At 37.0% G+C, this 11,625-nt stretch overlaps 1 protein-coding gene across 1 annotated transcript in view; it reads left to right on the top strand.

Moving 5' to 3' along the window:
- The first annotated feature begins 1,271 nt into the window (after positions 1-1,271).
- The window catches only part of slc1a8a (solute carrier family 1 member 8a), a 28,533-nt gene continuing 18,179 nt past the window's right edge, over positions 1,272-11,625 (top strand). The window contains exons 1-3 of the mRNA XM_030132616.1: positions 1,272-1,596; positions 4,521-4,600; positions 6,128-6,343. Coding sequence (XP_029988476.1) covers positions 1,339-1,596; positions 4,521-4,600; positions 6,128-6,343 — 554 coding nt within the window. The 5' untranslated portion in view covers positions 1,272-1,338. The remainder of the gene's footprint in view (positions 1,597-4,520; positions 4,601-6,127; positions 6,344-11,625) is intronic.

Genomic DNA, 11,625 nt, shown 5'->3' with positions numbered 1-11,625 from the left:
ATTTTGGTGGTGATCGGGGGGGGGGCACTGATCTGCCTTGGCGGAGGTCTGCGCTCTCTGAGTGTTTTCTAGTTGTTTGTTGTTTTAGCCGAGCCCTCCCCTAACCCTCCTTTAGTTGTTTAATAATAAATACTGTGAACTTTAGTTTGGACTGACGTGACAAGAGACAAGAGAGCATATTATGTACGTCCTGGTAAACCCTTAAGCCGGGATGTAACAAGCACCCATTTCTATTTATCTTCTTTTTTTTTTTTTTTGCTGTTTCTCTCCGTCCATACTCCAGTCCAGTAGGTGGCGGTAAATGCCCCTTTCATTTGGCTATCAACTACCATTAAAAGCAAAAGAAAAAGAAGCAGGGCGACAGGTTTCCAGTCTTCATATGATAGAAGGAGGGCGCTGACTGGCTCTGTGGTAAAAGAGAAATGACAGAGTTGGTCCCACAGGCCTGTGTTCATGGACTCTGTGCACAGCCTCAGTACTTCCTGAACTGAAAGCAGCTCCTTTACTTCCTGTCTGTCATTATTGGACACACTGATTACTCCAGGTGTGTCTGTTATTTCTTGTTGTGGTCACTGGGGTCAGACACACCTGGAATAATCAGTGTGTTTAATAATGAAAGACAGGAAGTAAAGGAGCTGCTTTAACCTCCTGAGACCCAGGAAATGTCAACAAAGTACCAGCTTTTTTTGTTTTTTATTAAATAAGTGCCTATATTGGAAACATCATGATGCAACAGTTTTTTCAGATGCAGTTTTTAAATTTTTTATGGAATGTCCTTTGTGGTGGACAGTTTTCTTTTCTTTTTTTTTTGTATAAAGTTGTGAAACTCTTGTCCACAAATGTGGACAGAAAACCCATAGTTGGGTCTGAGGAGGTTAAGTTCAGGGAGTAGTGGGGCTGTGCATAGAGCCCATGGCCACTTTGTTTAAAGAATCATACAAAAATGAATAACTTATGAATTCTGACCTAAAACAAATTGTGAAAAATAATACGACCTTTTATAACACGTGTTGTAAAGTGTCCATAATCTGCTCATCCGGACACCAGAGGGTTAAACTTCCAGGATCCTCTGGTCTGTATTTAGCTCCTGACCCTGAATGTCCAGCCAAAAAAAGGAGGAAAAACCCAAACAAAGATGCCGGAGCGGATGCTGTGACAAAGGTGTGTGAGGTTTTCTTCTGCTGTTTAAGCCTCTTAGTCCCGCCCCTGGTCTGAGGAGGCCGCCTGAACGGCTCTGATGCACCCTGATGACTTAATCCCTTCAGTGGAAAAGTTTAGCCCTTAGTTTGTCACCCTGCCAGCACACACGCACAGACACACCTAAAAACCTGGACGGCCATGGAGGAGCTTCTGCTACCGAGTGGCGGCGAGGAGGAGGCGCGCTCCGAGCACAGCGGTTCGTACGTTCCGGGCGCCGCCGGGAAGACGATGGGCGACCGGGCCAAGAGCTTCCTCCTACAGATGGTGAACGAGGACGCCAGGAGGAACCTGAGGAACTTCTGCAAGAAGAACGGACTGCTGACGCTGTCGGTGATCGCCGTGTTGACCGGGTGCACGCTGGGCTTCATGCTCAGAGGGACGCAGCTGTCCACACAGGTAGGACCGCACTCACCTGGACGGACGGACCATGCACCAGACACGGATTTAACTGCAATGACAGGATCTACAGCAGGGGCCACAGTCAGCCCAATATGAGCTAAAGTTAGTAGGAACAGTGAAATAACATAAATAATAACCTATAAAAAAAAAAAAAAAAAAAAACCTCAAATTGTTCTCTTGATTTAGTACAAAAAAGTAATATTCAGTCCAATATGATCTAAAGTGGGCTGGACCAGTAAAATAACAACATAAATAATAACCTATATAAAAAAAATAAATCTAATTCTCTTTTGATTTGGCACAAAAAAAGTACTATTACGTCTTGGCTTCTCATGTACACATGCACATTACAATTTACAGATGACAGTGGATGTAAAATGGCACAAAACATTTAATAACAGGTGGAATATTGTTAAAATTTCATTCAATTCTATTAAGACATTTCAGTTTTTTTTGTGGATGTTCAGGTTATTCACACTTCTTGTGAAAGACTAGTTTGTAAATAAACATTTTCATACTGTAATTTTACATTTTTCACAATACTCTCATTGTTGTCATTATTTATATATTATTTAATTATTTACTATTTTATTCTTTTACTGGTCTGATCCACTTGACTGTTAATATCTTCAGTGTAATTTCTGCATTTCACAAATTCATCCTTTGCCCGGATTGGACCCATGGCCGTCCAGGTTTGGGCCCGCGGGCCGCATGTTTGCCACCCCTGATCTACAGGCTCAGACGGAGCTGTACCTTCACCCATGTCAGAGTGGATCCTCAGATATACACTGTATAGACAGAAGTGGACACTGACTTTGTTTTTATCTATGATTTTAAATGTTCTACCTTGAAATTTCTATAATATTTTTCCTGCTCTGACTGTAAATAATAATTTTCTTCCACAACTAACCATCTGCATTCTTCAGATCTCACTGAGGAAGAAAAATCTCCCATTAAACGTAAGGAAATATGGATGTTCTCATGTCAAATCCTCATGAACGGGACATCTTACAGCTGTAGACATGATGTGTCCCAATATGTTTGTCCATGTAGTTGGAGATTGTTCTTCCTAAATGAGATGTGAAGAAAGATGGTTAGTTGTAGTAGAGAATTATTATTTAAAGTCAGAGCAGGAAAAATAGTGTAGAAATTTAGAGGCAGAACATTTAAAATCATAATAATAAATAATAAAAATAATAAAAAAAAAAAAAAAAAAGAAAGAAAAAAAAAGATCAATATTTAGAGAAATGAAGAAAACCCATCTCTAAGACATTTTCATTAACATTTTAATTGATTTTATTGCCAAAGTTAACAATATCAGACATTACAGAACAATACAAAAGGGAAAAGTATGTGATTAAAAGAAAGACAACTGCATCATGAGAAGTGAGTTCAGGTAAAACTCCAACAGTCGGGTTATTGACCACAACGTTGATGCGATCTATTCATGTGAGAAAATAATGTCACTAATACATATGTTTTATAGATTATATTAAATATGACCCACATTTAATTTAGGTAACGTTATCTTTGATTTTACTGGTGATGAAATACAATAATGCAGCTAGCTACAATGATGCAGCTAGCTAAGTAAGTAGCCTAAATGATTAATTGGTAAAGTATTAAACCTATCTGCAATTTTAAATTACATTTGAAAGTTTACTTAAAAGCGTCAAATTATACAGGTTTGTAAAATGATTTCATATTTGTTGTACAGTTCCTTTTGTCGGACTACAGTGGTGAACAACGCTTAGCTTGCTAGTTAACGTTAGCGGCTGTTAGCGCGCTAACTATTGTTAGCTAAATTATATACACTAACAAATCTTGGCTGCTGTTAATTCTTTGGCTAACATTAGCTGCTGTTTGCTTATTAAGTAATGTTAAATAAAATTAGATCATGAGCTAATATTAGCTATCGTTATCTTGCTAACTGTCAGCTCCCCAGTGTTACTTGCTAATATTAGCAGCTGTCACAGCGCTAGCTGTTAGCTTGCTGGCTAACTAGCGAATGCTGATTTGGCTGTTTGAAAAAAAAAAAAAAAAAAAAAAAAATTTGATTTATTTTTTATGCGTTTGCTATTTTGTTATTACCAACACCAGAAGTCAAACTTAATATTCATTTTCTCTAAATTCCAGAAACTAAATAATAAAATAGAGATACTGGTGACAGAAAGCAGTATTTTTACTTCCGGTTGAACAAACTGGGTAGACATACAATACAGATGAGGTGGTGATGAATGGGAAAAAGGATTAATAGATAGTTTTGTATATGATTGGTTCCTAAAATTAATTGCATAATGACTCTTCTGTGGTTGGGCATTTTCATTACTTTATGAAGTTAAGCTGATTTAAGTTGATTATTTGGAGCATTCTTGTTCATTTCTTTCCTCCATCCATACATCTCTAACATCCGTTCTGTGCTTTTTTCTATATTGTACTTAGGACCTTAATTTACAAAGCATTTAAAGTATTGTATATTTAAGTTTCCAAAGGCTTTACGTCTGGAGTCAGATCCATATATATATATATCCAGAGCCAGATCCATTGTGTCAGTTGAGGTTTGTGACCTCTGATGACCCTTTAGGATGTACACTTCCTGAGTGGGATAAATTCTTCCTAGAAAGTACAGGTCACAAAGAAACTGGATTATTTTTAACCAGCAGAGGCTTTAAAACGCATTTTACGTATTCGATTCGGTTGAATTAGGATTTATCGTAAAGTCAAACTGTCGTTGATAGACATGAGTGAAGGATTAACACGTTCATCCAATCCAACTGGAGGGCTGATGTAAATCTAAAACCACCTGATTCATGACTTTTACTTGTTTTACATCACCACAGATGTATATTAAATTGATGACGTGACAGTGAACTCCCAAAGATAAATACCATATTATATTCTGAATATTTTTCTCATGGCAGGCCAAGATCTACTTCTCTTTTCCTGGAGAACTGCTGATGAGGATGTTGAAGATGCTCATTCTTCCCCTCATCACATCCAGGTGGGTTATAAGTGGAAATAATTTGCTATTTTAATGTTATATGATCAATTAATATCATGTTGGACATCACTGAACTTTAGCATTTTAATTGTGCAGGAAATATCTGAATTTTCCTGCTTTTTTTCAAGCTTTATTGGTGAGTTATGTGATAATGCAGTTTCATATCTAGAAAATCTCCCTGATGGTGCATTTAAGGACAAATGGATATATTTACAGGTGACTTTTTAATGGGTAATTTTGCAGATTTTTACATTTTTCTTGTCATAGGTAGCTTTGTAAATTCAAGAAACAGTGTCTTAATCTTGGAGTCTATATGTATTGTCTAGATTAATCTTGTCATATGTTAATTTTCTTGCCCATTTTTTTTTTCTTCAGTTCAGTTTGTGGCATATTTTCTTCACGTAAATTATTATTTTGTTGATTGATTATTCATTTTCATTCATTTTATTCATTACTTTACATAATTTTTTTCCTTTTTTTGCCTCTGAATATCCAAATGGGTCATATCTGATGACCATGAAAATATGATAAACTGTATTTTACACCAATTATTTACATGTATTGATAGGATTAATGGATCAACAGATATTAAACTGTTTATATCAGTAGATGGTTTTGATCCCATATCATTTGACAACTCATGTCCACCATGGTGGATTTTTAGTTCCAGTTTTACAAAGTCTGCAGAGAGAAAAACTGTTTCCACTAACTGTCACTCATAGAAAGATTTTTTTCCTTGTTTTGTGTGTTTAAAGTCAACCAAAGTTAGTCTCTTTCATGTTAAATAGGAAACTGCTCTTCATTCCTGTGACTTATTTTCACTTGAAATAGGGCAATGTATCAAATCAATCAATCGATTCTAGTTTTTACTTTTAGAGGATGTGTCAAATATTAAGATAAGTGCATCTTCTGTTACTCATACACATTTTAAAGCACTTTTTTTCCCCAAGATATATTAATTGTGAACATATTTCTCCACTTATCAGTGCTTTATTTTATTTAAAATTACTTCGAATGCTTAACAAATAATGTTGATTCACAGCAACTCAAATAAAATCAGCTGAATATTATGTTTTGTCTCGAGACTTTGTAGGTGTGAATTGTCATTGCACTAAAAAATGGTTCATGTGACAAAAATTAATCCACTTGTCTGCATTTGTTATGTTATGTCATTATGGATCATCGATATCTTCTTTTTCACCTCATACGCAGAAGTTCTGTTTTGTCTGAGTGTCTTTAAATGCAGCATCATGACAGTCAGACTGGAGCTGCAACGGTTCATTGATGAATCAGTTTTGTTGTTGAATGTTAAATTAATCAATCATTATTTAGTTTGAGTAACTGTTTAAGAAAAAAGGAAACTAAACAGTTTGATTTCTGCATCTTTTTTTGTGTGTTTTCTTGTTTCTTCCTTCTTCACCGACGGTAAATTGTCGACCAAACCAGACATTATGATCTTTTGCTGATTTTCCCTGTCTTCTGACCTTTTAGTCTAAGTATCTAATGCATTCTGGGTGTTTGTTCCAGTTTAATGTCGGGCTTGTCGTCCATGGAGTCCAAGGCGTGCTGCCGGATGGGCGTCCTCACCGTCACCTACTACCTCTGGACCACCTTCATCGCCGTCGTGGTCGGCATCGTGCTCGTCATCATTATCAAACCCGGCATCGGGACGGAGATGGAGAGCCACCGGCTGGGGGGAGGGCCCGTCATGACCTCGGCTGACGCCTTGCTCGACCTCATCAGGTGAGAGGGGTCAAAGGTCAGGTGCCCAGGCTAAATGTTTAGTAGAGGTGTAAGAAAATATTGGTTCTGCAATATATTGTGATATTATATTTTACAATACTGTATCGATATTAAAAGGTACTGTATCGATAATTTTAAGTATTTATTCCAATGCAGATATTGTGGAGGTTCATTTTTGTTTTTGTTTATATTTTATTTATTATTATTTAACACTTTTTTTTATTAAATAATGTTAGTTCCTTTGTTGGGCTTGAACAAAAATACTGTTCTGATGTTAGTTCTGAACTAATAGAATATGAACATTTGAACAGGATCTTAAACTGTAATGTCTATAAAACAAAATTTCAGTTTGAACACAGGAACATTTTGTGATATAGCATTAGATCCTGTTTTTATCAAATAAAAATGTGTTTAGTATTTGTGCAGATTTCTGGTGTAATTCAAGTATTCCAGGAAATAATCATTTAAAAAAAGAAACAAGCAAAAAAATTGCCTTTTTAACAGCATCATGATATATCGTGATATATCGTATTGTGATCCTAGTATTGTGATTTGTATCGAATCACCAGATTCTTGCCAGTACACAGCCCTAATGTGTAGAGGGGGTTTGTCTGATCAGCTGGGTAGAATTCACAAAAATCTGTGTTTAAAGCAGATGTACAACGGCTTCAAACACAAGTTATATCCCTTTATACCATATGATGGCGGCTTTTCATGGGTTGTTCCTCGCTGGTGGAATGACCTACCGATCACTACCAGAACTGGGCTGTCCCTGCTTATATTCAAGGAGTTCTTGAAGACCCAGTTCTTCAGAGACCACCTCCTGCCCCAGCACTTTCCTGCACTTCCCTACCCCATGCCCTCCTAAGGTTATTATCGTTAATGAAAAGTAACAAAATAACGAAAACTAGAATTGTGAAAACATTTTCGTTAACTGAAATAAATAAAAACTATAATTACAAGAAAAAAACGATAACTAACTGAAACTGTATTGTGTGCTTATAAAACTAACTAAAATGTATAAAAATTATGGATAAAATTCCCTTCATTTTTGTCTTTGTCAATGTCGGATTGATACGAAAACGATTTATTTCCCTCAAACAATTTTAGCTGCTGGCACCATATGATATTTAAGGGTCCGTCACTTGTGTTTACTTGTGGTTTCCAGTCGTCTTCTGGTCCCCACTCTACCTGGAAACATGGAGACTAAAGCAGCAGAGTCCTGTCTGGGATTTATTTGAATTCAACGGGAAAGAAAATAAAAGGCACGACAAAACTAAAATGAAAACTGAAACTAAACTTAAACTAAGCATTTACAAAAAAAATGAATACTAATAAAAACTAGCAAACCTGCTCTAAAAATGAATTCAAATTAACTGAATTAGAGAAAAAAAAAGGCAAAACTAAACGACAATGAAAAATCCAAAACTATTATAACTTTGCTCTGAACGTTTATCCAGCGTCTGACTCATATTCATCAAAAACAAGGGCAAATTCTTCATATGAGACTAAACAGTCACCATGTTTCATGTTGTCTGCCTGCATACTGAAACTGAAAGAGTCAACGGGTGCACGAACCAGCCTCCGGTACCTGGTCAGAGTCCTGTCTAGGATTTATTTGAATCTGACGGTGAAGAAGATAAAAATACAAAGACACTAAAACTAAACCAAAACTAAGCATTTAGAAAATAATAAAAACTAATAAAAATGCGCAAACCTGCTCTACAAACTAATTAAAACTAACTGAATTAGAGGGAAAAAAAGACAAAACTAAATAAAACTAAACTATAATGAAAAATCCAAAACTATTAGGTCCTTGTGCCCTCCTCCATCTCCCTCTATCTCCTTCTGCTCTTGTCTCCACTTCTACACCCTCACCCTTCTGGAACCTCTGCTTTTCCAAACCAGTTGTCTCTTTTCAGTAGTTCCTTTAGTGTTGCTTATTGTTGATCCTCCCCTTGTAACTCGGTTTGGAAAAAAGCATCTGCCAAATGCATAAATGTAATGTAATGATGCAAAAAAACAGAAAAAGCTTTTTTTTTTAATAACTACATAAAAATTTGATTACTTTTTTTTTTTTTTGCAGCCTGGGGCATGTCAATGATTAACAGTAACATTGGTTTAATTATTATTATTAATTTTTGTGCTTTTTCAAGTGTTCTAAAATGTGTCAATGTGGATTTTGTACTTGTTCACTACGGAGCCTCTGAACGTCCAAATGGGTCATATCTGATTACCATAAAAAGATGACAAACTGTATTTTACACCAATTATTTAAATGTATTGATAGAATTAGTGAATCAACATGTATTAAACAGTTTACATCAGTAGATGGTTTTGGTTTGATGGTGGATGTTGAGGTGTTTGAGGGTTAACTTGTTCCAAACTGTACTGAATAATCAGATAAAACCATCCTTCAAAAATTTCTCAGATTGTCAAATGAACAGTTTTGAAAGGTTTTTATTAAGACAGAACACAAATGTATTCATCATTTTATCGACTAAATGTAAACAACCGTAGTCCTCATACAAAGTGAGTCGTCGGTGGGAAGTCAACATCAATGAGATCAACGAAATGAGAGAAAACACAGCGACACACTGAGGTGAATCCCATTAGAGCCCAGGGCTGATCAGTGTATTTTTAGTAATCCTGCGGGGATAACTGGCAGATTAACCACATCAGCGGCGGTGGGATGCAATGATCTTTGCCGCGGCACGTTGGTCGACCGCGGTCTCGTGCCGAATCCACCTATCAGGTCTGACAGTCATGTGACCTGTGTTTACATACATGGTCTTCAGGCTTATTTCAGAGACTTGGTTTCTCTGGAAAGTAAAGCAGCTCCATGACCCTGCTGCGTCCATGTGTACATCACATTTTTCGGCAGTACATGTTTAACAACTTTATTAACTATTGGTAGTTTAACCTGTTCCTTCCACCTAATTAGTGTTAATTTTCTCCTATTTACCAGGTTCTAAAGCTTATGACTGAAGAACTGCATAGATAAAAGTAATCAATGACACATCATTTGAAAGGTTATAAGCTCTAGTTTGAGAAAATATCATTTTTTGGTATGTAGCTGAAACACAGCCTGAAGTACATCAGGTTAAATTTAGCTGAAACAGTTTTTTTCATAATTTTTTAAAATATAAATACTAGCGAGTTGACCAGTGGGGAACCCTGGGCTCTCGATCCTCCGATCCAGTTCATTCCGTTGCTTTCTTTCGTTTCTTGTTAAATTCCACGGTCATTTTCAGTGGAATAACCTCCCAGCTGGCATGTCTGTTTCTGCACAGGAAATTTGACACCATGGCAATGTGGCCCTAGTGTTTTTCTGTTGCTAGCAGTGGCAGCTGCTTGTCTTTCAGACAGGGGAAGCTCATTGTCAGCTTACATAAAAAAAATGTCAAGTTATTTAAACATAAATTCATAAACACTGAAATTATGTTAAATTGAAACAAGGAAGTCCGATGAGTGTGTTTTATTTACAGTGCAAGAAATGAACAAGTAATTTCATAGTGGTTTCTCTCTCTGATTTCACAGCAGAATGTGCGACGGTATTAAACTGAACTGTGTCAGTGAAGGAGTAGATCTCAAATTAGCTGTCAATCAAACGGGATTCAGCCTTTTGACTGATCCTCCAATCAGCACGTGGAAGCTCAGCGTCCGGCCCGGCTGAGCTCCGCTCACAGCTCCGTTCACCCCCAGAGATGCCGAGCGTCCGGGGGCGGGACAACATCGTGGCATTTATCCAATTACCGTCCAGTTTTGAGGCAATGAAAAAAACTGTTCCACTCAGTCCCATTGAAGTGCATGGACGCGTCTACGGACAAATGCACTGAGCAGATATCGAATGAGAAAACATCGCAACAGGAATGTATGAGAAGTGAACAACATCGAGTCCGATGATTTGTGATCAAGCTGATTCTAAACGAACTCGTCTTTGAGGTGAATGTGTTCTAACACATTTGTAGTCAATGAAATGTCAACACAACCGTACATATTTGACCATTTAATTTTTGTAATTTTAGGGGAAGCCGAGCTTCCCTTGCAGTCTTTGAGAAATCACCTCTGGTTGCTAGGTAACCCACTTCAATGATGATTCTATGATTCTGGGCATAGCAACGTGATTGGTCATTGGGAGGCCATTGTATTCCAAAATTACTAATATCTGCCAAAATATTGGTCCTATCAACTTACTGTTTTTGTTAGTTTCTTCCTTGACCAAAAATACATAAGTATGACAAACAGCAGCAGTCAGCTCTGTACGGATTTTGTGTGATGCCCGAGACACATGGAGTACACTTCCCTTTTATAATATAGATAATCATTAATGGAATGGTCATGTGACCTCGTGACACCCAATAGGTTTGAAGTCCAATTAGCTTTGATCACTATCCAGGTGATTTTTTGACTAATTGTGTTTTAATGTTTAGGAATACTGTAAAATAAACTTAGAGACTACCAGCTCTGGTTTCCATGGTCCCAGTCAGACTCTGGTTTCCATGGTCCCAGTCAGACTCTGGTTTCCATGGTCCCAGTCAGACTCTGGTTTCCATGGCAGGGTTCTCACTAGGATTTTTTCACAGTGTAGGGGCAACATGTACGCGTCCCTGCAGTGATCGATCCGTTTAAATAAGATAAATTGGTTGAAGTCTCATTGTCAGCCAATGAGCGTACGGCAAGTGATGTTGCCGGGCGGGCGTTAGACAATACCAAGGCACACAAAGGGGTGTTGATTGTATTGTTCTCATTTCCTGTCTGCAGCGCTTTGCACCAAGACAAAGGTAGGGCTGCAAGATTTTGGAAAAAAATAAAATCCTGATTTTTTTTTCCTCTAGAAACTTGATTTTTGATTTTGAGTTCGATTTTTGGGTTAAACTAGAAAAGATAACAGAAGTCAGCATGTCATTTTCATGAGCAGCCCACAATGCAAGCCACTGCTCCCTACCTCAAATCTGTGATGGTATCACTTGATGGGCCCACAGAAGTTTTTTTTTTCTTCATTAAATCTTTATTGAATTAAGTGAAGTATACAAACAATGTATACAACAAGAAAATAACATAAGTTTGCCAAGGGGAATGGAATACACTACAATACAATGTCCAAATCAGAGCAAATACTGATGGTTTTTAGAGCCTTCTTGTTTCCAGATTTATCTAACAGCTTTAAATAAAGTTAAACAACTTTCAAAAAATAAATAACATTTGGCTTTGTGTTAAAGAACTTACATTTGTGAATGAAAAATTTAGCAAGTAAAATAAATAAATACTTTTTTTTTTTT

This window comes from Sphaeramia orbicularis, chromosome 4, assembly GCF_902148855.1.
Source record: "Sphaeramia orbicularis chromosome 4, fSphaOr1.1, whole genome shotgun sequence".
NCBI classification, from domain to species: domain Eukaryota; kingdom Metazoa; phylum Chordata; class Actinopteri; order Kurtiformes; family Apogonidae; genus Sphaeramia; species Sphaeramia orbicularis.
This window is presented reverse-complemented; position numbering and strand designations above follow the sequence as displayed.